Genomic DNA, 27,957 nt, shown 5'->3' with positions numbered 1-27,957 from the left:
TTACAATGGGTCTGCGAACAGAACAGTGCGTGTATCAAACTCTGTGCGAATCTTGGGAAAAGTGCAACGGAGACCGTTGCAATGATTCAACAAGTGTTTGGGGGACAGAGCATGAGCTTTATGCATGTGTTTGAGGGGTGCACTTGGTTCAGGGCCGGCTGTACATATGTCGAAGATCATGCTCACACTGGAAGGCCCATTAGCCACGGCGCCTGCTATACGGACGTTTCAGTCACAGCTCCCGTACAAGATAAGTAATTTAAGTAGTAATAAACTGTTTATAACACTTTAAACTAATTTATTATGTTAATTATAGTGATCTTCAAGCGTACCATTAAAAGTTTTTGTCTTACTCGCGTAGTAATCACGTAAAGTTCGTTTTGTTTACATATCCCAGGCAGGCCGAACTTTTGAGCTTTCAGATTAAGCTTCATACCGCAATTTTAAGTGCATTTACTGATAGTTTAGTGTGCTAAATACGTTTGCTGCCCCTTTATATCTGTAGAGTATTGTCATCTCTTAAGTAATTTCCAGTAATAAACTTCTGAACCAGTGTTTACATTGTCGCGAGTAGGCCTAATTTTTCGTACACGTATTTTCACTTTTTTCTGGTAACTTAATTGTCTTTCTGTCACTAAAATCTATTTGTACCATGAGTGTAAAGTGCCTGTTGTGCCATAGAATCATTAGCTCCGGGGTCTGGTGTGATGGATGTAGTAACTTTTTTTACTGAGGCGATTGTAGTGGTGTGGGAATTGGGAAAATGAGCGAGACTTGTCAGTGGTTCTGTAGGCTATGTAGTAGAGATAGAAAGATTGTGGAACAGGAGGGGAAAATTGCTGCCCTTCAGGCTGAGTTAGATGAGGCTAGGCGACAACTGGGCAAGTTAAGGGGGGAGAAGGGTAAACAGGGATGGGAAGTGGCAACAGGCATAAGGAACAGGCCAAGAAATTCTTCTGACAGCTTTATTATTAATGTACAAAATAGATTTGACCTGTTGTCTCAGTCAGAAACTGATGAGCCTCTCACAGAAGTAGATGGAGACAGGGCTCAACAAGCTTTCAGCAGCAAATTGAATAAGAAGGTAGGGAAGTCTTCAAAGAGAAATAAAGTCTTCTTGCTTGGTAGTTCACATGCTAGGGATGTGGGCCAACTTCTGCAGGATGAATTAGGGTCAGAATATCAGGTCATAAGTTTTTTCAAACCTAGTGCTGGACTGGGGCAGGTTACAGAGGATTTAGGTTCACTAAGTAGAGGTTTTACTAAGTAAGATACCGTGGTTATTGTGGGTGGGCCGGGCAACAGTATTGACAGAGATCCGGGGTACAGCATAGAGTGTGACCTGGCAAATATTTCATCAGCATCGAGTCATACCAGTGTTGGGTTTGTGTCAGTTCTGGAGCGCCACAACCAAGCCTTATTTGAGCTCTTCTGTCAGGAGAGTTAATTTGGAGTTGGAATGGCTACTTGGATCTGGTGCAGGGTCACACATTGGTGTGATTCCTGTTGATTCACTCAGTAGGTGGGACTATACTAGACATGGCCTACACCTCAACAAGAAGGGGAAGGTAAACTGGCTGGGCTGATAGCAGGAAATTTAAAAGGGGGAGGAACTACATCTCCTGGTGGAAACTCTTTTTTAGTGTAAGATCAGTGTCCAGTGGGAAACTCAGCCAGGCAAGTACTAAAGATGTTAAAAAAGTTCAAGATACTCACAAAAGTAAATTGAAAAATAATGTTAGTATATTTCATCAAAATATTGGGGGATTGAAGAATAAAATTGATGAGCTTCTGCTTTGTTTAGAAGATATAGAAACTGAGAATGTAATAGATGTACTATGCCTGTCTGAGCATCACATTGTCACTGATATGCAAAAGGTTAGCATCGATGGGTACAAATTAGCTGCACATGTAAGTAGAGATAATATGATGAGAGGAGGAGTTGCTATATATGTCAGAAGCTTCCACAGCGTAAAAAATTTAGAAACTAAAAAAATTTGTGTAGAGCGACATTTGGAAGCATGTGCCACTGAACTAAAACTAAAAGATGCCACTTTCATAATTGTAACAGTGTATAGGTCCCCCTCAGGGAATTTCCAGCTATTCCTAGAAAACTTGGATGCATTGTTGTGCTATCTTTCAGGGAGGGGGAACCAAATTATCATTTGTGGGGATTTCAATGTTGATTCCCTGAGAGAGTGTAATAGGAAGAATGACCTTGTAGTATTACTCAGTTCTTTCAATTTTAGCTCCGTCATGGATTTTCCTACTCGGATAACAAAGAACAGCAGGAAACTGATAGAAAACATTTTTTTAGACCAAGATAAATTTAAGGACATAAATTCTTATCCTGTTGAGAATGGTCTTTCAGATCATGGTGCACAGCTAGTTACATTACATGACATAGCTCCATGCAGTATATCAAATCAGAATTTCAAAGCAGTGCGTTCAATTAACAATATAAATATTGCAAACTTTAAGGAAAGCCTAAAGCAGCTAGACTGGGATGAAGTGTATAAGGAACCTGATGCAAACTTGAAATATAACTTATTTCACGATACATTTTTAAGGGTATTTGAAAATTGTTTTCCCAAGAAAATAGTTAAACATAATTCCAAGAAAACATATAAAAAACCTTGGCTAACTAAAGGAATAAGAATACCTTGCAACCGTAAAAGAGAACTGTATCTAACAGCAAGAGGGAGTACTGACCCTGAAATCGTTCAACATTATAAAAACTATTGTGCAGGACTAAGAAAAGTTATTAAAAAGTCCAGAAGCAAGTGTATCATGTCTGATCAGTAACTCTGATAATAAAATTAAAGCAATTTGGAATATTATTGAAAGGGAAACAGGGCAACCAAGAGCACAGGAAGACTTTAATGCCATAAAACTGAATGACAATTGTACTAACAAACAATCTGAAATTGGAAATATTTTCAATCATCGTTTTTTAAATGTTGTGGAGAAAATAGGATCTAGATCTTCACTAGAAGAGGCAAGGCTTCTAATAGAAGAGGCCATACCTGTGCAGTTTGAAACAACTGTATTTCCACCAACCACTCCCTCTGAAATCAGTAAAATAATAAACACACTGAAAAGTAAAAGCTCTTGTGGAATTGATGGCATTTCCAGCAAGATACTTAAAGCTTGTTCCCCACAGATAAGTAGGATTGTCAGCCACGTATGTAATAGCTCTTTGGGGCAGGGTGTTTTTCCTGATAGACTGAAATATGCCATTGTAAAACCATTGCATAAACAGGGGGATGCGACGGATGTCAACAACTATCACCCAATCTCTCTTCTGACAGCACTATCAAAAATTTTTGAGAAAGTAATTTATTCAAGAATAGCCTCCCATATTTGTAAAAATAAAGTACTAACAAAATGTCAATTTGGTTTTCAGAAAGGCTTTTCAACAGAAAATGCTATATACGCTTTCACTGATCAAAGATCTATTAAATGCTCTGAATAACCGGACATCACCCATTGGTATTTTTTGTGATCTCTCAAAGGCCTTTGATTGTGTAAATCATGGATTCTTTTAGATAAGCTAAATCATTATGGTTTGAAGGGGGCAGTGCACAAGTGGTTTAATTCATACTTAACTGGAAGAATGCAGAAAGTTGATATAAGTGATTCATGTAATGTTAAAACAACAGCTGATTCCTCAAACTGGGGGGCTATCAAGTACAGGGTCCCACAGGGTTTGGTCTTAGGTCCTTTACTGTTCTTGATATATATTGATGACTTACCATTCCACACTGATGAAGATGCAAAGTTAGTTATTTTTGATGATGATACAAGTATACTAATAACATCCAAAAACCAAGAACTAAGTGATGTAATTGTAAATGGTGTCTTTCTCAAAATTATTAAGTGGTTCTCAGCAAACGGACTCTCTTTAAATTTAGATAAATTACAGTATATACAGTTCCGTACAGTAAATGGCACAACTCCAGTAATAAATATGGACTTTGAACAGAAGTCTGTAGCTAAGGTAGAATTTTCAAAATTTTTAGGTGTGGCCATTGATAAGAGGTTAAACTGGAAGCAACACATTGATGGTCTGCTGAAACGTCTGAGTTCAGCTACGTACGCTGTTAGGGTTATTGCAAATTTTGGTGACAAGAATCTCAGTAAATTAGCTTACTATGCCTGCTTTCATTCACTGCTTTCATATGGCATCATATTCTGGAGTGATTCATCATTGAGTAGAAAAGTATTCATGGATCAAAAACGTGTAATCAGAATAATTGCTGGAGCCCACCCACGATCATCCTGCAGACATCTATTTAAGGATCTAGGGATCCTCACAGTAACCTCACAGTATATATATTCACTTATGAAATTTGTTGTTAATAATCCTACCCAGTTCAAAAGTAATAGCAGAGTGCATAGCTATAACACCAGGAGAAAGGATTATCTTCACTATGCAGGGTTAAATCTGACTTTGGCACAGAAAGGGCTAAATTATGCTGCCACAAAAGTCTTTGGTCACCTACCAAACAGCAACAAAAGCCTGACAGATAGTCAACCAACATTTAAAAATAAATTAAAAGAATTTCTAGATGACAACTCGTTCTACTCACTGGCTGAATTTTTAGATATAAATTAAGAGAGGGAAAACAAAACTAGCTTAAACATTAGTGTCATGCAATATTTTGTGTAATGCAATATTTTGTACAGACATCTTTTATTAACCTGACACGTTCTGCTTCATTACGAAGTGTCGTATTCATGATCTATGGAACAAGTATTAATCTAATCTAATCAACACCTGACATTGTTGCCAAAGTTCAACAACTGGTTCATGCAGATAGGCGTCGAACCATTCAAGACCTTTCGGATGAAGTGGATATTGGTTATCGGACATGTCAATGAATGTTGACTGACGAATCGAGCATGCATTGTGTCACCACAACATTTATACCAAGGATCTTGATTGCTGATCAGAAGGCACAGCATGTTGAAGTGTGCATGGACCTTCATCAGACCTCATCTGATGATGCATCCTTCTTGGCACGGGTTATCACTGGCAATGAGAGCTGGATTTATTGTTATGACCCAGAGACAAAGCAGCAATCATCCCAGTGGAAGAGCCCAGGCTCCCCAAGACCCAAAAATGCGAGACAGGTGAACAGCAAAGTGAAGAGCATGATCATCATTTTCTTTGATACCAACAGAACTGTGCACAAAGAATTTGTCCCACCCAATGAAACAGTGAATTTTTCTTACAAGTGTGATGTTTTGCGATGTCTCCATGAAAATGTGTGGTGATGATGGCCCAAACTGCGGCATCAAGGGAACTAGCTGCTGCACCACGACGATGCGTCCTGTCACACGTCCTTGCTCACTAGGATCTTCGGCAAAAAAACATGTCGGTTGTACCCCACCCACTGTACTCATCACTTTTGGCACCTTGCAACTTCGCGCTATGCCCAAAACTGGAACTCAAGTTGAAAGGCCATTAGTTCAACACTCTAGAGAGGATTAAAGAAGCATCGCTGGTGGTGATAAACACCCTCAAAGAATAGGACTTCCAGAAAACGTTTGACCAATGGCAGAAGTGCTGGGACCGATGCATACATGCAGATGGGAAATACTTTGAGGGTGATGGTGACCATTAATCCAAAGGCAAGGTTCTTCATGAGATGGCAGCACCAGTCCCAAAAATTTTGGATAGCACCTCGTATGTGACAACATTACACTTCTTACCTGCTGTTGCTGCCACAGCTTTGAAACTATGTTGCTACCAATCATTCACTTAGGTGTTCTCTCTAGGAAGTGTTGCATATTTACAAAGAAAACTGAGATTTTCAATGTGTGCTATTAAATTTTTGTTCGAGAATTAAGATGATTCATTTATAAGATGTTGTTGTTGTGGTCTTCAGTCCTGAGACTGGTTTGATGCAGCTCTCCATGCTACTCTACCCTGTGCAAGCCTCTTCATCTCCCAGTACATACTGCAACCTACATCCTTCTGAATCTGCTTAGTGTATTCATCTCTTGGTCTCCCTCTAGGATGCTAAATTTGTGATCCCTTAATGCCTCAGAACATGTCCTACCAACCGGCCCCTTCTTCTTGTCAAGTTGTGCCTCAAACTCCTCCCCAAATCTATTCAATACCTTCACGTTAGTTATGTGATCTACACATATAATTTTCAGCATTCTTCTGTAGCACCACATTTTGAAAGCTTCTGTTATCTTCTTGTCCAAACCGTTTATCATCCATGTTTCACTTCCTTACATGGCTACACTCCATACAAATACTTTCAGGAATGACTTCCTGATACTTAAATCTATACTCGATGCTAACAAATTTCTCTTCTTCAGAAACACTTTCCGTGACATTGCCAGTCTACATTTTATATCCTCTCTACTTCGACCATCATCAGTTATTTTTCTCCTCAAATAGCAAAACTCCTTTACTACTTTAAGTGTCTCATTTCCTAATCTAATTCCCTCAGATTCAACAGACTTAATTACTACTTTAAGTGCCTCATTTCCTAATCTAATACCCTCAACATCACCCGACTTAATTCGACTACATTCCATTATCCTCATTTTGCTTTTGTTGATGTTCATCTTATATCCTCCTTTCAGGACACTGTGCCATTCCATTCAACTGCTCTTCCAAGTCCTTTGCTGTCTCTGACAGAATTACAATGTCATCAGCAAACCTCAAAGTTTTTATTTCTTCTCCATGGATTTTAAGACCTACTCTGAATTTTTCTTTTGTTTCCTTTACTGCTTGCTCAATATACAGGTTGAATAACATCGGGGAAAGGCTACAACCCTGTCTCACTCCCTTCCCAACCACTGCTTCCCTTTCATGCCCCTCGACTCATAATTGCCATCTGGTTCCTGTACAAATTGTAAATAGCCTTTCGCTCCCTGTATTTTACCCCTGCCACCTTTAGAATTTGAAAGAGAGTATTCCAGTCAGCATTGTCAAAAGCTTTCTCTAAGTCTACAAATGCTAGAAACATAGCTTTGCCTTTTCTTAATCTTTCTTCTAAGATAAGTCGTAGAGTCAGTATTGCCTCACGTGTTTCAATATTTCTACGGAATCCAAACTGATCTTCCCCGAGAGCAGCTTCTGCCAGTTATTCCGTTCATCTGTAAAGAATTTGCATTAGTATTTTGCAGCTGTGACTTATTAAACTGATAGTTTGGTAATTTTCACATCTGTAAACACCTGCTTGTTTTGGGATTGGAATTATTATATTCTTCTTGAAGTCTGAGGGTATTTCGCTTGTCTCGTACATCTTGCTCAACAGATGGTAGAGTTTTGTCAGGACTGTCTCTCCCAAGGCTGTAGGTAGTTCTAATGCAATGTTGTCTGCTCCCGGGGCCTTGTTTTGACTTAGGTCTTTCAGTACTCTGTCAAACTCTTCACATAGTATCAAATCTCCCATTTCATCTTCATCAACATCCTCTTCCATTTCCATAATATTGTCCTCAAGTACATCGCCCTTGTATAGACCCTCTATATATTCTTTCCACCTTTCTGCTTTCCCTTCTTTGCTTAGAACTAGGTTTCCATCTGAGCTCTTGATATTCATACATGTGGTTCTCTTTTCTCCAAAGGTCTCTTTAACTTTCCTGTAGGCAGTATCTATCTTAGCCCTAGTGAGATATGCCTCTAAATCCTCACATTTGTACTCTAGCCACCCCTGCTTAGCCATTTTGCACTTCCTGTCAATCTCATTTTTGAGACATTTGTATTCCTTTTTGCCTGCTTCATTTACTGCATTTTTATATTTTCTCTTTTCATCAATTAAATTCAATATTTGTTCTGTTACCCAAGGATTTCTACTAGCCCTCATCTTTTACCTACTTGATCCTCTCCTGCCTTTACTACTTCATCCCTCAAAGCTACCCATTCTTCTTCTACTGTATTTTTTTCCCCCCATTTGTGACAATTGCTCCCTTATGCTCTCCCTGAAACTCAGTACAACCTCTGGTCCTTTCGGTTTATCCAGGTCCCATCTCCTTAAATTCCCCCTTTTTTGCAGTTTCTTCAGTTTCAATCTACAGTTCATAACCAATAAATTGTGATCAAGAGTCCACATCTGCTGCTGGAAATGTCTTACAATTTAAAAACTGGTTCCCAAATCTCTGCCTTAGCATTATATATTCTATCTGAAACCTTTCAGTGTTTCCAGGCTTTTTCCATGTTACAACCTTATTTAATGATTCTTGAACCAAGTGTTAGCTGTGATTAAGTTATGCTCTGTGCGAAATTCTACCAGACGGCTTCCTCTTCCATTTCTTACCCCCAATCCATATTCACCTACTATGTTTCCTTCTCTCCCTTTTCCTACTCTCAAATTCCAGTCACCCCTGACTATTAAATTTTCATCTCCCTTCACTACCTGAATAATTTCTTTTATCTCATCATACATTTCATCAATATCTTCATCATCTGCAGAGCTAGTTGGCATATAAACTTGTACTACTGTGGTAGGCGTGGGCTTTGTGTCTGTCTTGGCCACAATAATGTGTTCACTATGCTGTTTGTAGTAGCTTACCCACACTCCTATTTTTTATACATTATTAAACCTACTCCTGCATTACCACTATTTGATTTTGTGTTTATAACCCTGTATTTGCCTGACCAAAAGTCTTGTTCCTCTTGCCACCGAACTTCACTAATTCCCCCTATATCTAACTTTAACCTATCCATTTACCTTTTAAATTTTCTAACTTACCTGCCCGATTAAGGGATCTGACATTCCACACCCCGATTCGTAGAATGCCAGTTTCTTTCTCCTGATAACGACGTCGTCTTGGGTAGTCCCTGCCCGGAGATTCGAATGGGGGACTATTTTACCTCTTGAATATTTTACCCAAGAGGACACCATCATCATTTAACCATACAGTAAAGCTACATGCCCTCAGGAAAAATTACGTCTGTAGTTTCCCCTTGCTTTCAGCCATTCGCAGTACCAGCACAGCAAGGCCGTTTTGGTTAGTGTTACAAGGCCAGACCAGTAAATCATCCAGACTGTTGCTCCTCCAACTACTGAAAAGGCTGCTGCCCCTCTTCAGGAACCACACATTTGTCTGGCCTCCCAACAGATGCCCCTTCGTTGTGGTTGCACCTACAGTATGCCCATCTGTATCGCTGAGGGACGCAAGCCTCCCCACCAATGGCAAGGTCCATGATTCATGGGAGAAGATACATACATTCAAAGAGAGAAGCTTTAGAGGCAATCCCATGAGTCACAGAGTATTGTTGTCACTGCAGACTGTAGCTGCAAAGGCATGTGGTATTTAACTCCAAACAGTGCAGAGAATATAGGCAGAAGCAGGGCGAATGGAGACCTCTGATCAGTAAATTAAGTTTGAATCTCCAAAGAAAGATTTTAGTGGAAGAAAAACTGTCACAGATTTGAATAATTTCCCGAAGGATATTGTTGGTAGTACAGTAATGGAATTCTGTGGTAATGGGATGTACCTCACAAGGCAAAGATGGCAGTTGTTGTAGGCACCAAACTTTGTTTCACAGTGGACTGTCATTAGATTGGAATGATTCTGATATCTTTGGGATTCAGGTACAGACAATGTAAAGATTGCAGTTGTTTTCTGATGGAGAGATCCTGTATTGTAATAACTAGGCCAATTTTTCCGAGAAAAACACTTAATGTGAGGAAAGCAAATTATCTCGTTATTTATGTTAATGAGATCTGGTTCCATCAAAATCATAAAACAATCACATCTGGCAAAATTCAGATGGGAATAGCAGTTTTGAAACTGCTGACTGGCAAAAAAAAATCACACTTATTATCTGTCATGCTGTATTGTTTTAATATGGCCGTATCAACATACAAAAATCATGATGATAGAAATAGTGATTGATTACATGATTGACAAGATTGTTACATGAAACTCTAGGATAAACTCAGTTATAATTTTTAATAAAAGGTTCATATACAACGAAGGAAGGAATTATGTAGAATGCAGTGGCTAGAAGAGAAAACTGTTTCACTTTTCTGGCAGCTGTACGAAAGCAGAAATGCTAGAGCAAGTCAGATGTGATAAGCATTTTTACAATCAATTTGAACCTGACAGCTTAGCAGTAGGATTGGGCCATGAGATTGTGAGGCATCCTCCTTATCAAAACAGTACATTCCAGTATAAAATACACTGCTGACTAACAAAATTGCAACACCAGGAGACTTTATTTATTGTGTATATACAGTATATTAGGCATGCCAGTCATTCACCAACCCGTAACATTTTTTCAGTGTTTGTGATATGCGAAGAACAAGCTGACCAGGGCAACAACCAAACACACTATGTATTGTGGCAGCTCAGAAAAGTGTGACCAACATGTGATCTCATGCTACCTTGTTGAAAGATAATGTCATGAAGACCTCAAATTTCAGCATTGCCACTGGCCTTAACATGATGGAAATGTAACAACTGCTGTCCAAATTGCCATCTATGTTAACCAGGGGTGATCAATTTGTGTACCCGGTGGTACCCTATGCCATCACATGAAGTGCTACACCCGTATGGAAATGACAAAAATAATCTGTCACTGCTCCTTCTCCTCAGAGCTTTCACAAATGGATATCTCCATTGTGATGTAACTAGAACTGAGACTCATTGGAGAAGATGTTATGGTGCCACTCAAATGTCCATTGTTAATGTTGGGCACATCCTCCCTCTTTATGTTGCTGCCACAAGGGAAGCCTCTGAATGGTCACTGTGTTGGTGATTTGTTGTGCCCCAAACAATATGTTTATCCTCTCAAGCATTATCTACATGGCACCACTGCTATCTTGCATGGCAGTGAGTATGGCACTTCCGAACCCACAGATTACATGTTTCTAAGACAGTCATGGAGTCCCAACCAATGCCCCAGCAGCAATATGGTTGAATGATTGTCCTGAAATCCTTATCATTTGCATATTCAAGAATATTATACATTTTATGCTAATCTAATGTTTGTTGTATGCTGCCTTCATGGTGCTCCAATTTTAATGACCAGTGGTGTACATGGATCTTAGGGAAAGAAAAAGCCTCATCCAAAAATTGCATATCCACAATTAAATACTTGCAGAATTTGCTTGAAGGAGCAAGTGATAATCTTACTACATAATAATAGGTTAGGTGCACATGACGAATCAAAATTTTGCAAGAAAATGTCTTTCTGAAGGAAGGTATATGAGACAGTTTCATTGAAAACATTGTCATTGCTTCAAATGTTCCCTTGGATACTGAATTCTGATGCACATTTAAATATGAGGAACAGGACAATTAAGCATCAGTTAATATTATTAACTGTCTTATTTCTCATTCATTTTCTTCCTTAGTCTTTTTAACTTTGTTACCTCTCTCTGCTCTCTTGAGCAGGAATGCAGTGTTTTCAAAAATGTTCTTGACTCATATTCCATAGCCATAATAAATTCCTTGGAATAAGTCATTGTTTGCTTCTGACCATAGAATTGTTACTGAAATGTGCTATCTGTCAGTTTTCATATGCACCTTGTAATGCATCATGCATGCAAATGCTTCTGACTTCCAATTATTGAGGTCTAAAGTGGGAAGATGAGTGGGAGAAGCTTCAGGGAAGATGGAGGGCTATGTTCTTTACTTGTTTCTCCAGTTGTCAGTTTTGCTGCTCCATAGTATAGCACTAAAATCTTTAACTCATTTTCACACAATTTTAAGGCTTAAGAAATACTGACTTTTTGAAGGAGATCAACAAATCCTTACTACAGAACTTTTTATGGATTTCTGTAGATAGTGGTAGATTAATTGATGCATATTTTGTGTTTTCTCATTTATTTAAGGTTACTGAATTTTTATTTAAGTTATTTTGTCTGTTTCAGTTTGCAGCATTTCTGATAATCTTTGTGTTGTTCTGTATAAAGAAGTTCCCTTGTATTGTTTTGTTATCAACATGACATTCCTATCTTTTATTATTTGTTATTGTTTCTTTCTAGTTACCTTTGGCCCAAATGTCAGCAGAGTGAGACTAGGTGACTGGTCAAACGGTGAAGAATACATGGCAAACATAATAGAGGTATCTTTATTGTATTCACATTCCTTTAATACACTCCTGGAAATTGAAATAAGAACACCGTGAATTCATTGTCCCAGGAAGGGGAAACTTTATTGACACATTCCTGGGGTCAGATACATCACATGATCACATTGACAGAACCACAGTCACATAGACACAGGCAACAGAGCATGCACAATGTCGGCACTATTACAGTGTATATCCACCTTTCGCGGCAATGCAGGCTGCTATTCTCCCATGGAGATGATCGTAGAGATGCTGGATGTAGTCCTGTGGAACGGCTTGCCATGCCATTTCCACCTGGCACCTCAGTTGGACCAGCGTTCGTGCTGGACGTGCAGACCGCGTAAGACGACGCTTCATCCAGTCCCATACATGCTCAATGGGGGACAGATCCGGAGATCTTGCTGGCCAGGGTAGTTGACTTACACCTTCTAGAGCACGTTGGGTAGCACAGGATACATGCGGACGTGCATTGTCCTGTTGGAACAGCAAGTTCCCTTGCCGGTCTAGGAATGGTAGAACGATGGGTTCGATGACGGTTTGGATGTACCGTGCACTATTCAGTGTCCCCTCGACGATCACCAGAGGTGTACGGCCAGTGTAGGAGATCGCTCCCCACACCATGATGCCGGGTGTTGGCCCTGTGTGCCTTGGTCGTATGCAGTCCTGATTGTGGCGCTCACCTGCACGGCGCCAAACACGCATACGACCATCATTGGCACCAAGGCAGAAGCGACTCTCATCGCTGAAGATGACAGGTCTCCATTCGTCCCTCCATTCACGCCTGTCGCGATACCACTGGAGGCGGGCTGCACGATGTTGGGGCGTGAGCGGAAGACGGCCTAACGGTGTGCGGGACCGTAGCCCAGCTTCATGGAGACGGTTGCGAATGGTCCTCGCCGATACCCCAGGAGCAACAGTGTCCCTAATTTGCTGGGAAGTGGTGGTGCGGTCCCCTACGGCACTGCGTAGGATCCTACGGTCTTGGCGTGCATCCGTGCATCGCTGCGGTCCGGTCCCAGGTCGACGGGCACGTGCACCTTCCGCCGACCACTGGCGACAACATCGATGTACTGTGGAGACCTCACGCCCCACGTGTTGAGCAATTCGGCGGTACGTCCACCCGGCCTCCCGCATGCCCACTATACGCCCTCGCTCAAAGTCCGTCAACTGCACATACGGTTCACGTCCACGCTGTCGCGGCATGCTACCAGTGTTAAAGACTGCGATGGAGCTCCGTATGCCATGGCAAACTGGCTGACACTGACGGCGGCGGTGCACAAATGCTGTGCAGCTAGCGCCATTCGACGGCCAACACCGCGGTTCCTGGTGTGTCCGCTGTGCCGTGCGTGTGATCATTGCTTGTACAGTCCTCTCGCAGTGTCCGGAGCAAGTATGGTGGGTCTGACACACCGGTGTCAATGTGTTCTTTTTTCCATTTCCAGGAGTGTAGATACAATCATTCACTAAAAATATTCATCTAAAAGCAACGCTATACCGTATTTAAATTCAATGAAATGTGACATTATCACAGTGCAAGACAGTGATCTATTTATTTATAAATAGGAGAATTTAAAGAAATATTTGATAACTGAGTTTTTTTTTTTTTTTAATTTTATGCCAGATTTAAATCTGTTTGATCATGATTAGATATGTCTAGTAAAGGCTTATCCAGGCATATCTGATGATGATAAAATAGACTGAAGTCAGTATAACATTCAGAAAAGTTATTGATGAAAAACAGTTTCAAATTGTACTAATATTTTATTTCCACTGATGTCAAGCTGCATTATTTGTCATACTTCCTTCAGCATAGCTTGTTGAAGAAACTTAGAGAAAAAGAAGAAAAATATGAGTAAATTATTAACATTAATTTTTGTTATTCTTTTTTTTTTTCCTGAGCTGGTCACTTAGGACAGTACAGTACAGTAAAACCCATCTCTGTGTTCCAGAATTTTATGGTTTTCCAGTTTGTATGTTCATTTTTGTCAGTCCAGCCCCAACAGAAATCCTTTTCTCTGAATACAATAATTTCTCATCATTAATGATTCCATGTTACAACATTTCCTGCATTTTAAGTTTTCTTTGATATTTTCATGACCTGTAACACTGATTTTCACACAGATTTCGGCAAAAAGTGCATCATATTCCTGCTGAAGGTCAGCTTTGTAACTAAGCAGAAAACATAGACAATACATAAAATTATTGACCATGTAATTTGCATTAGCACAGTAAGGTAGAGTTTCATTATCAGTGTGTTGGATCATGCCACCTTTATTATAGGTTCACAGTGTCTGGAATCGTGGAAAGTATGCTGTCACTGCCCTAATGATAATTATGATCTGATGATAGTGACTATAGTAGCAGCCTTCCTTCTGCTCAAAAGGCTTTAATTTAATTTCACGGTCATTTACGCAAATAAACACCACTTTTGAAGATGGCCATCACTATAATGGGCTATACTTCTATGTGAAAGATGCTAATCCATACTAGCCACACTGTCCTAGGTTGGTACTACCTGATGTCAGGCATAAACATTTCTCTTCAAGATACTCCATAACATGACAATAATTACCAACCCCTTTCTCGCCCAGGACATCCCTGAACTGAGCAACCTCCGTGTCAGCAAAAAAACTGTAGATTTTGTGCCTTTTGTTTTCTGTTTATGAAGTCTGCCAACTTTAGTGCTTTAAACAATATTGTATTATATGTTTTATTTACTGTAATTTTATAATGGATTTCAATAACAAGGCTCACATTTGAACGTGGATATCTTTTTAATGTGGTTTCACAAACAGTTCAACACTGGGCATGGTTGAAACATTTTGAGGCAGTACATTGATAGTGCATCAGAGGATGATAATGCATTTGATGCTTTGCATAGGCCTAATGAGGAGAGACAAGTAGAGATAATTGTTATTAGAAAGAAATAAAACAATTAATTAGTTCAAACAATGGAAAATCCAGGATGGAATGTAACAATATTATGAAAAGGACAGATGCTACTCACCATATAACAGAGATGCTGAGTCACAGAAAGGCACAACAAAGAGACTGTCACGAAATAAGCTTTCAGCCAACAAGGTCTTTGTCAAAAATAGACAAAACACATACACACACACACACACACACACACACACACACACACACACACTCGCAAATGCAACTCACACACACATGACCACAGTCTCTGGCAGCTGAAGCCACACTACAAGCAGCAGCAGCAGTGCGTAAAGGTGGGAGAGGCAACTGGGGGATGGTAACGAGGAGGCTGCGTCAAGAAGGGTGAGCGATAGTAGTGTAGGGGTGGGGGACAGTGTTGCGGTGCTGGGCTGTGTGCAGGGATGAGCTAGGGAGAGGGTAGGTCTGCTAGGTGCAGTTGCGAGGTTAGATCAAAGGCGGGAGCAAGGTGAGGGGGATGGAAGGGGAGCAGGAAAAGAGAAAAGTAAAAAGACTGTGTGTGTTGAGGGAATAGAGGGCTGTGTAGTGCTGGAATGGGAACAGGGAAGAGGCTAGATGGGTGAGGACAATGACTAACGAAGGTTGAGGTCAGGAAGGTTATGTGGACATAGGACATATTGCAGGAAGAGTTGTCACACCTGCTCAATTCAGAAAAGTTAGTGTTGGTGGGAAGGATCTATATTGCACAAAGCAGTCATTGAAATGAAGAATGTCATGTTGAGTGGCATGCTCAGCAACAGGTTGGCCCAGTTGTTCCTTTGCCAAAGTCTCTCTGTGGCCATTCATGCGGACAGACAGCTCGTTGGTTGTCATGCCGACATATAATGCAGCACAGTGGTTGTAGCTTAGCTTGTGGTTCACATGACTGGTTTCACAGGTAGCCCTGCCTTTGATGGGATAGATGATGTTTGTGACCGGAGTAGAGTAGGTGGTGATGCAAGGATGTATGGGACAGGTCTTGCATCTAGGTCTATTACAGGCATATGAGCCATGAGGTAACAGGTTGAAAGCAGGGGTTATGTAGGGATGGATGAGTATCTTGTGTGGGTTCAGTGGACAGTGGAGTACCACTGTGGGAGAGGTGGGGAGGATAGTGGGCAGGACACTTCTCATTTCAGGCCACAAAAAGAGGTAGTTGAAACCCTGGCAGAGAGTGTAATTCAGTTGCTCCACTCGTTGACAGTACTGAGTTATGAGGGGAATGCTCCTCTCGGCTGGATGGTGAGACTTTGGAAGGTGACGGGTGACTGGAAAGATAAGGCACAGGAGATATGTTTTTGTGCGAGGTTGGGATGACAGAGTGCATACGTGGCCAAGGAAAAACAATTCTCGGATTTTTCCCAGATTTCCCAGTTCACTTTTCCCAGGCTGACGTATAATTTTTCTGTGTTAAGTGACAGTATATTTTCCCTTAGAACTGTAAAACTTATCAATCTTTTCAATGGTTAAGGTTTTATACACTGGCGTAGAGTTCCCTGACATTTTAATAGCATTTGGGAAAGATCTTTGATGTGCAGTAACATGTTCGCCACATATTTTCCTATTACTATAAGCTGCACATCTTCTTATTACAAAAGTGTAAAGTCAAATCCCACAAAATGCAGCACGTTAGTTTCTGAAGCACTGAAATAGAGATTTTGATGCATTTTGTAAGCCAATCACAGCCCATGTCACGTGAACTCGCCAGCCGATGTCAGCAGATATTCAGAGCATAGGACACATGATGTAGTCAGCCAATAGCAATAGCTCAAATGGTTCAAATGGCTCTAAGAACTGTGGGACTTTAGCAATAGCAATACCACTGTCAAGTAGCATGAACACGCAAATTAATATTCATAGTATAGCTACAGGAAAAGCTAAGCTTTCACATACTTTGTGTGTGTGTGTGTGTGTGTGTGTGTGTGTGTGTGTGTGTGTGTGTTACATCTAAAGATACATCTCACAAATGTTCCAGTAAAATTTTAAATAACGGCAGAAATGTCTGGTCTTCTGGGCCCAAAGTTCTTGTAAGTGGTTGGTCTCAAAGAGTGAAGTTTTAAATGAGAGTCAAACTCTGTGTGATTCAAGACGTTGTTCGCACATTCACGCACGTAACATAATTCACCTTGCGTAAAAGGAAATTCACTTTGAAAGTAACTCTTTTCAAACCACTGTTCACAATATTTTCCGGCGACCTGTTAGAAATAGGTGCATTTCAGCAGTTGCCAGAGAACACCTGAAAACAGGTGTTACTGCATGTGCGCAGCTACAATAATGCAGGAAGCCCATACGTTTGTACATATATAGCATTAACAGGTTTTACACTACATCACAAAAGAAACAGGACATCACAGAGCACTCCAAGAGCATCAGAATTTCGTAAGCTATAATAAAATGCATAATTCGGCTTAAAATGCTAATTCGTAAGTTGAGATTCATAGAGCTTACTTTTAAGAAAGTTAACAAGTACCTACAATTTCCTTCTACTATCCCAAATTTTAATTTCTTGCTCACTTTTTTTAATATAAATATTACAAAAAATATAAATTTTAGCCCCTATTGTAAAATTCGTATACAATTAAGAGAAAATAAACAGGTAAATGGAGGTAAATCATTAAATTGAATTCGCATAATTACAGTAATTCGCATTTACCTAAAATTTTAATACAAAATATGTAGGAAGTTAAGAGAAAAATGACTATGTTTGTTTTCTTATGTTCCCTTTTACAGAAAAAAATCAAGTTTGAAGAGAAAAGGTTAACAGAGGTAAATAAAACAGCAAAATAAAATTATTCACTTTCACATAAAATTTTTCGTTTAATAAGAATTCAAAAAAGTGCAAAACAATCCCCACATTTCCCACCACCCAACTTCTGTTTGTTTTAGACTCCTCTGACCCTATGTACACAGCAGTACATGGAGACTAATTTCTTAATTACCAGAAGCGCTCCATTTATTCAGGCGACTATTAAGTAGATGAGCGAGTGTGTTGGTTGTTTTAGACAAATGGAAGCTGCAACCTGATATTAGGTTTTCAGTGCGGTTTTTGGGATGCAAATTTTCTTGTTGTATCAGTACTGTATTAGCTCATGTTTGGTTGTTTATTATGGCATAATGCCATACGTGCCAGACAATGAAAACATGCAGTTGAAATTCAGCAAACAGTTGAAACTAGCCAAGAGTGTGGAATGAAACACTTCATTTCAAATAAATTGACTCCTTCTGTGCAGAAAATTAATAAAGGTCAAATTTCTTTAGCAGACTGACAAAAATAACTTCATTGTTCTGCAAGATGATTAATGCTTGATTGCCAATAACATGGAAATAAAATAAAATCAGAAAACTGAGACTAATAACGTATTTTAGCCTTCTGTAATTATATGAAAGTATTTTAATTCACTTGGTAACTCCCGGCCACAGAAATCCATTTCATTTTCATTTGACATGAGAGCTCTAAACAAGCAAAAACACCAGATCACGAAATGTAAACATGGCTCATTTGGAGAAATGGTTCAAATGGCTCTGAGTACTATGGGACTTAACACCTGTGGTCATCAGTCCCCTAGAACTTAGAACTACTTAAACCTAACGACATCACACACATCCATGCCCGAGGCAGGATTTGAACCTGCGACCATAGCGGTCACGTGGTTCCAGACTGAAGCTCATGTGGAGAAGATTGGGTGCATAAGAAAAAAATTTTCCAGGTAGCTTCTGACCAGCTTGCTGCTACTACTGATACAGCTAACAGCCCACTTCACGTAGAAAGAAGCAGGAGAGGTACAGCTCATACGTAACTCTATTGCTCATGCGCATGGGGCCACTGGCAACCACTCAAACAAACCTAAAGTAAATAGTTCTGACGTCACGCTCAATGGAAGCTGTTTGTTGTTATGAAGAACTGAATAGTCTTCATTCTTTAAGCCTTCGACACATTCTGTTGTTCGCAGATGCTTGTGCATGAACTGTGTTGTGTTGTCGTAAATGATGCAGGGTAACCGCAGCCATGGTCTCCAAGCAGATAGTCCATGCTGCTGCAAACATCATTGAACTGTTCGTGCAGATGGTTGTTGTCTCATAAATGTCATCTGTTGACTCAGGGATCGAGACGTGGCTGCACAATCTGTTACAGCCATGCAGATAAGATGCCTGTCATCTTGACTGCTAGTGATATGAGTCTGTTCGGATCCAGCATGGAATTCCATATTACCCTCATGAACCCACTGATTCCATATTCTATTAACAGTCATGAGATCTCAACCAACAGGAGCAGCAATATCGCGATATGATAAACCACAATCGCGATACGCTACAATCCGACCTTTATCAAAGTCGGAAATACGATGGTACGCTTTTCTCCCCCTTACATCAGACATCACAACAACATTTCACCAGGCAATGCCGGTCAACTGCTGTTTGTGTATGAGAAATCGGTTGGAAACTTTCCTCGTGTCAGCACGTTGTGATCTGGATTGAGGAGTAAGACACCCTATCAACATTCCTCCAGAACCTCAACAGCTTATATTCAACCCAACAAGCCACCTTCTTAGATGTTGACCTCCAGCCCAAAGATGGCTACATCAGTACCTCTGTCCATATGAGATTTACTAACCACCAGCAGTACCTCCACTTCAATAGCAAGATGTCCCTTTCATACAGCCATACGATATCAAAAAGGCCCCTTTATAGAGCCTAGTCACATTGGAAACGTGTATTCGTCATCGCAATACTGGCGTATCACCCGGCGTGATGGTATGGGGTGCCATTGGTTGCACGTCTCGGTCACCTCTTGTTCACATTGACGGCACTTTGAACAGTGGACGTTACACTTCAGATGTGTTACGACCCGTGGCTCTACCCTTCATTCGATCCTTGCGAAACCCTACATTTCAGCATTATAATGCACGACCGCATGTTGCAGGTTCTGTACGGGCCTTTCTGGATACAGAAAATGTTAGACTGCTGCCCTGGCCAGCAAATTCTCCAGATCTCTCACCAATTGAAAACGTCTGGTCAATGGTGGCCGAGCAACTGGCTCGTCACAATACGCCAGTCACTACTCTTCATGAACTGTGGTATTGTGTTGAAGCTGCATGAGTAGCTGTACCTGTCCACGCCATCCAAGCTCTGTTTGGACTCAATGCCCAGGCATATCAAGGCTGCCAGAGTTGGTTGTTCTGGGTACTGATTTCTCAGGATCTATGCACCCAAATTGCGTGAACATGTAATCACATTTCAGTTCTAGTATAATATATTTGTCCAACGAATACCCTTTTATCATCTGCATTTCTTCTTGGTGTAGCAATTTTAGTGGCCAGTAGTGTAGTGAATTATTCCAGCAAACTGCATCCCTCGAAGTCGTCAAGGGTGCTCTGTGAGTCTGGTGGGGCTGGCGAGATGGGGGAGGTGCTTTCTGGCGCCAGTGCTCTTCTTCGACAGACTGTGTAGGGACACAGAGGGTCATGGGCAGCACTGTTCTCAGAGGCACCGTGGCCCACGATCGGCGGCATTCTGGGCTATTGGCATCTTCATATAGAGCTGCCGCTGTAGAATCCGTCAGGTTTTGGGAAAGCTAGTATTCAATAGCAGTAAGACCAAGGGCATTAGGGTACTATTTACAATAGTAAAGGGAGATACCATCAATACTGACGAGCAGGGCACCATATGATAAAGGGACAGCACTATGGAGGAAGTGGTTGGTATCTTTTATATAGGAGGGAAGGTTACTGGTAATAGGCTGAAGGTGTCGATCTACAAGAGCAGAGATTCTCTCTGTGGGGGACCAGTTAGCAGCCACAATGGGACATACTGGGTGGATGGGCTTATTGGACTCCAGGGAGATGTTCTGGGATGGGCCTAAGGATTTGAGGAGAGATGGATTTCTGGAATGGGGTCATCATGGCAAGGTTTTGTAGGTGGATGTATCTGACAGCTGGAAACTACATCAGTGGTGGAGCCTTTGTCCGCAGGTAGGATTTTAAGGTTGGGACCAGTTTTTAGATGCTGGACTGCAGTTCTTTCAGCAGATGTAAAGATAGTTTGCATGTTGAGGGATTTGGGAAATGATGGTGTGGCAAGGTTCAAGGTTAAGAAATTCTGGAAAGTTAACAGGGGGTGATTTGGAGGCAGTGTGGGTGGATAATGGTTGGATGGAGGAGTGAACTGAATCAGGTAGGGTTCAACATTGGTCTTTGGTTGAGTCTGATTGTTAGGGTTGGTAGCAAAAAAGTTTTTCCACTGTAGGGACTGGGAGAAGGAGAGCCTTCCCCTTACCCTCACCCAGTTACTTTACCCATCATGCATTGCTGCTGCTCACAGTGGCTTCAGCTGCCAGAGACTGTAGTCATCTGTGTGTGAGCTGCATTGGTGTGTGTGTGTGTGTGTGTGTGTGTGTGTGTGTGTGTGTGTGTGTGTGTGTGTGTGTGTTGTCTATTTTGGCAGAAGCCTTGTTGGCTGATAGCTTATTTTGTGACAGCCTTTCTTTTGTGTCTATATATCTCCGCTATATAATTGATTATTTCAGTTTTTTTTAATAGGCATAATTTAAATTGTTTTCATTTCATATTTTGAACAGTACAAACAGAATTACAGTAAGAGTAATCTATTCATTTTCACTTGTCATGGTACCTATGCTTTCCTCTGTTTTACACTTTCCTGCATTTTATGCATTTTTGGATCAGTCCACTGAAAAATGGACTTACTGTACTGTACTGTATTTTTTGCAACAGTTTTTAATGTCATACATAAAATAAGGGAAAGGCAACTACTCATCTATACCAGATTAATGTGCAAACACAGAAGATCATAACATAGCATTCACATTGGCTTTCGAGCATTAGTTCTCTTTTGTAACAATGGAACACACATTCACACACATTGAATCTGTACTCAGGGTCATTCACTACCTATTTTACATGTGACTTATCTGCAAAGGGGGTTGGTAGTGAACAGTTGCACTTTCACCCATAATACTGAGTCATATATTGGCTAGCCTTTGAACAGCAGTGAACTGAATACACAATTGTCTATACCACAACCTTGCGCAAAATGAGGTACACTATACAAGTTCAGAGTGAAACATATTTCTTTTAAGAAAAACATTTCTAACTTTGTGGCCATGCATATTAAAGTTCCAAAATAAATATAATCTGGATAAATAATAATCAGTGCAATTCCTACACATGGTTTATTGTATCGCACCTACGCACTTTCACATTGTTACTTCATAGTTTATTCACATACACTGGCATCCATGCTTACACGTGTGGCACTTTGGCACTCCAAATGTGCCACCACAACAGACAATGACCTAAAGCCCCATTTTCCTACTCATATCCCCAGTCCTGAGTCAGGTCACATGACACTACATTACACAAAATAATTCCTAAACATAGCCATAATTCATTTACATTTTTATAATATTTAAATATTTAAACCTAAATACATTATATAATTTTACACACATTTATCACCACTTATAATCTGTTGCAATTTTAAAAAATAAAAACTATGCAATGGAACTATGAACCATCATCAAAACACAAAACAAGTACTTTCATGTCCATTTTGCATTACACTATTTTCACTCTGCATTTAATACATAATTTTATTCTTAAGCACAGAAAATTTAAATCAGTACTAATTTATGACATGCTATTAGGTTTTTTTAATTAAGAATAACCCCATGTTTTGGCACAATTTCACCCCTCTCCCATGATTTAATGACGTCTTTGCACGAAATATGAGACATGCAAATACTTGTCTGGCACTGCAAAGATTGAAACTGATTGGTGTCTCTCATAATAAAATGACTCACTATGCAGTTGTTCTAAACATCTTTATAATTTAATTCTACTATGAAATGTTTTTATTGAAGTACACCAGCCCAACATATTATTTCTGCTGCTGTGCTTTAAATTTAAATTACGAACCATTTGGAAGAGTTTGTTTTCACATGACTTCTATTTCAACGATTAGGTATCCAGCAAATCCAAGGAGTCACATTACAAACACACCGTCCATTATTTACTTAAGTGCAAAGTCATTTACAGTAATTATATGCAATTATGTAACCAAGTAATTCAAACCATCTGGAACTGCTGAATGCCGCCTTATCTTTATCAGGGAAAGATGAGTCTATAAATGTATTGACTTTTGTTTGTGGCTTTTCACATCCCATCCATTTTTCAATAGCAGTCTGCCAGCTTAGCTGGGTGGTAACGTGCTCACCTCCCACGCAAGAGTGCTCGGGTTTGATTACCAGCCAGATTGGAGATTTTCTCCACTCGTGGACTGGGTGTTGTGTTGTCCTCATCATCATTTCATCCTCATCACCGGTGTGCAAGTTGCTCAGTGTGGCATCGAGTTAAATAAGACTTGCACTTGGCAGCCGAACTTCCCTGAATAGGGGCCTTCCAGCCAACATTGCCATAAGCTCATTTCCATTTTTTTTTCCATAGTAGGTATTTTCGTTGCCGCCAAAGCTGCTGTATGGCCATATTATCCCCCATTACCTTACAACATAGCCACACAGACACCCAAACAGACACTCCCATGGCCAGTCTGGATGTGGCCATGGGACTGTGTGTTTAGGTGTCTGTATGGTTGCATTACGAATGTGTGTGGTATTCCTAGAAAAAGAGCTAGAACTCAAAAGCTGGTGTGAATGGTGTTTTCTGTTATGTGTTTCTGTGCTGTGGGTGAGTGACTGCTTTTCCCTTATTTTATGTTTTGCTCCATTGAGGAATTTCTATTATTATTATGGATGCCAAATACTCTTCTATTACAGCGGCTTCTATTTTTGTCTCAGATTCTAATTCTGTTAAAAAAACTGCAAAATAAGAAAATGCAAATTCTGTAATGAATGGTTTGAAAAGAGAGGAAGCTTGGAAAATAAAGTCTCTGCATGGGTGTGTTATAACTCCCTTTGCACACTGTGTGCTTCTTTAGTGGATACAGGAGCAAGGAACAGAAGCTGTTCATCAACAATAAAATTCAGACATTAATTTATCCTACATCTAATGTCGAACGTTAAAAAAAAAAAAAAATTATTTAGCTGACACTCCTGGAAATTGAAATAAGAACACCGCGAATTCATTGTCCCAGGAAGGGGAAACTTTATTGACACATTCCTGGGATCAGATACATCACGTTATCACACTGACGGAACGACAGGCACATAGACACAGGCAACAGAGCATGCACAATGTCGGCACTAGTACAGTGTATATCCACCTTTCGCCGCAATGCAGGCTGCTATTCTCCCATGGAGATGATCGTAGAGATGCTGGATGTAGTCCTGTGGAATGGCTTGCCATGCCATTTCCACCTGGCGCCTGAGTTGGACCAGCATTCATGCTGGACGTGCAGACCGCGTGAGACGACGCTTCATCCAGTCCCAAACATGCTCAATGGGGGACAGATCCGGAGATCTTGCTGGCCAGGGTAGTTGACTTACACCTTCTAGAGCACGTTGGGTGGCATGGGATACATGCGGACGTGCATTGTCCTGTTGGAACAGCAAGTTCCCTTGCCGGTCTAGGAATGGTAGATCGATGGGTTCGATGACGGTTTGGATGTACCGTGCACTATTCAGTGTCCCCTCGACGATCACCAGAGGTGTACGGCCAGTGTAGGAGATCGCTCCCCACACCATGATGCCGGGTGTTGGCCCTGTGTGCCTCGGTCGTATGCAGTCCTGATTGTGGCGCTCACCTGCACGGCACCAAACACGCAAACGACCATCATTGGCACCAAGGCAGAAGCGACTCTCATCGCTGAAGACGACACATCTCCATTCGTCCCTCCATTCACGCCTGTCGCGACACAACTGGAGGCGGGCTGCACGATGTTGGGGCGTGAGCGGAAGACGGCTTAACGGTGTGCGGGACCGTAGCCCAGCTTCATGGAGACGGTTGCGAATGGTCCTCGCCGATACCCCAGGAGCAACAGTGTCCCTAATTTACTGGGAAATGGCGGTGCGGTCCCTTACGGCACTGCGTAGGATCCTACGGTCTTGGCGTGCATCCGTGCGTCGCTGCGGTCCGGTCCCAGGTTGACAGGCACGTGCTCCTTCCGCCGACCACTGGCGACAACATCGATGTACTGTGGAGACCTCACGCCCCACGTGTTGAGCAATTCGGCGGTACGTCCACCCGGCCTCCCGCATGCCCACTATACGCCCTCGCTCAAAGTCCGTCAACTGCACATACGGTTCACGTCCACGCTGTCGCGGCATGCTACCAGTGTTAAAGACTGCGATGGAGCTCCGTATGCCACGGCAAACTGGCTGACACTGACGGCGGCGGTGCACAAATGCTGCGCAGCTAGCGCTATTCGACGGCCAACACCGCGGTTCCTGGTGTGTCCGCTGTGCCGTGCGTGTGATCATTGCTTGTACAGCCCTCTCGCAGTGTCCGGAGCAAGTATGGTGGGTCTGACACACCGGTGTCAATGTGTTCTTTTTTCCATTTCCAGGAGTGTATGTCTATTAAGAATGTGTCAAGCCCTGGCCATTAGGAAAGACTGTGAATGCTATTCAACTCCCAAACACACAAAATTGGCTCAGTGCCTGAATGTTCGAACTTAAGTACATATGGCACTGAAGCTCTGGAGAGAGGGTGCTTGCATCTCACAGCCAGCAGTGTAATCTTTTGTGGCAGTGCCCTCGTGCTGTGGTGGCAGCTGTAGTAAATGCAGTGGCATAACTGGTGGTGTGCTTATTTGAAAGGGCAGCTGACTGGATAGTGGCCAATACCACAGTGGGAAACAAGTTGGTGAAAGTGAACTATTTTGCAGTATGTATTCTTACTCTATTAATTTTGGGAAGAAAGGTTTTCAGGCAATTTTTAACCACTCCTCTCAACAAAATATAAGTGTAGCCTTGAAATTAAATGGGAACCTCATCTGTTACACTTAAAACTATTCATATCAGATATGAACTTCAAGTTAGGGTATATGTGCCAACAATTTGGATGTTAACAGATGTTGAGTATCGAAGTTTATCCACCACTGCTTAAGTTATTTGGCCAGTGAAATCAGTGATTTTCAGTTAATCAACTTCCTGGCAGATTACAACTGTGCGCCGGGCTGAGACTTGAACTCGGGACCTTTGCCTTTCGCAGGCATGTGCTCTACCAACTGATCTACCCAAGCATGACTCATGCCCTGTCCTCACAACTTTAATTGTGCCAGTACCTCATCTCCTACATTCCAGACTTCGCAGAAGCTCTCCTCCTCAAGTTTCATATCAGCCCACACTCCCCTGCAGAGTGAAAATCTCAAGCTGGAAACATCCCCTTGGCTGTGGCTAAGCCATGTCTCCGCAATATCCTTTCTTCCAGGAGTGCTAGTTCTGCAAGGTATGCAAGGTATGTCCATGAAAGGCAAAGGTCCCGAGTTCGAGTCTCAGCCCGGCACACAGTTTTAATCTGCCACGAAGTTTCATTTCTGAACATCTTTCACATTCACCTCAAAAAAAGAGATACCTAATAACTGATGATGTGACAACATATTTCTGGGAACGTATGTTAAATGGCTCTGAGCACTATGGGACTTAACTGCTAAGGTCATCAGTCCGCTAGAATTTAGAACTACTTAAACTTAACTAACCTAAGGACATCACACACACCCGTGCCCGAGGCAGGATTCGAACCTGCGACCATAGCGGTCATGCGATTCCATACTGTAGCGCCTAGAATCGCTCGGCCACTACGGCCGGCGGAACGTATGTTAGAAGAAGCATGTTCATCATCTTTCACATTCAGTTTAGATGAAACTACCTTTGTCAGAGGTAAAAAATAATTCTTCTTCTTCTTCTTCTTGTGTTATGGCCTCTTTAGGACGACAGGTAGCCCCTCCATGGACTGCATTTTCCTCTTCTACTCCCAGAACCTCGTCATTCTTTCTCTCCTTCTCTCCCGCTCTTCTTCTGAGATCTTCAGAGTCCTTTTCTCCTGTCGGCTCCATTGGTGACACCCTGTATTCTTCTCTGTCGTTGATCTCCAGCATATTGGTTGGTGTATATTTGTTCCTCCAATTTTCCGTCCCCTTGATCCACAATTTCAACCAGTCCTTCTGAAGTTCAAGAACCCACTTGGTTCCTGTCTTTCCCCTTGTCCTCCCTCTTGTTTCTCACACTGTCTTCATTATCCTGTCCATACTCATCCTAATTATATGTCCACCAAACCTTGCCCTTTTGAGTCTGATTTCCCCAGATATTGTTCTCATGTTCCAGTACAGTTCTTCCCTATATCCTTGCATCCATCTCTCTCCACCTCTTTAAGGACCCAGTATTTTACTCAGTATTTTTCTCTCTTCTTTCTCTCGTTGTTCTGCCCCATTTCTTCCTAGTGTTATCGTCTCAGGGGCATATAATACTGCATTTATTACCATTGCTTTGTAGTGGATTATCTTTGCCTCTGTGGATATGTTCTTTTTATTGTATATATCTCTCATCATACATAAGGCTGACCTCATCTTCTTTATCCTCTTTGTTATTCCCTCCTTGCTCCTGTTCCTTCCTGTTATAAATTCTCCCAGGTATTTAAATTTGCCCACCATTTGCACAGTGCTTCTGGTGTTTCCCAGTCAGCAGTGGTATTTAATGTCTTTGTCTTGTTATAGGTGATCTTCAGTCCTGCCTTTCTGGCTACTTCGCTTAAGTCGTCGAGTTGTGTCTTTGCCCACTTCTTCCATCTCACTTGCTATTGCTATGTCGTGTGCAAACGCTAGGCAGTCCACTTGACCCCTGTTGCCCTTTTTGTCCCAAATATGGGTCTTTAATATTCCCATTTCCTTGTTTATTGCTCTCCACTGCCTGATCACTTCATCCAATGCTATATTGAACAACAATGGTTACAATCCATCTCCCTGTTTAACACGTCTTGATCTCAAATTCTTCTGACAATGCTCCTCTGAATCTCACCCTTGCTTTTGTGTGTGTCAGAATTTCTTTTATGACTTCTTGTGTA

The 27,957-nt window shown here is 41.3% G+C and overlaps 1 protein-coding gene across 1 annotated transcript in view; it reads left to right on the top strand.

Annotated features, from left to right (window-relative positions):
* The window catches only part of LOC126271868 (lysosomal acid glucosylceramidase-like), a 190,860-nt gene that overhangs the window by 131,462 nt on the left and 31,441 nt on the right, over positions 1-27,957 (top strand). Inside the window, exon 9 of the mRNA XM_049974208.1 lies at positions 11,964-12,043. Coding sequence (XP_049830165.1) covers positions 11,964-12,043 — 80 coding nt within the window. The remainder of the gene's footprint in view (positions 1-11,963; positions 12,044-27,957) is intronic.

This window comes from Schistocerca gregaria, chromosome 5 (genome assembly GCF_023897955.1).
Source record: "Schistocerca gregaria isolate iqSchGreg1 chromosome 5, iqSchGreg1.2, whole genome shotgun sequence".
NCBI classification, from domain to species: Eukaryota; Metazoa; Arthropoda; class Insecta; order Orthoptera; family Acrididae; genus Schistocerca; species Schistocerca gregaria.
The sequence above is the reverse complement of the archived record's forward strand: the minus strand, read 5'-3'. Positions and strand labels throughout refer to the sequence as shown.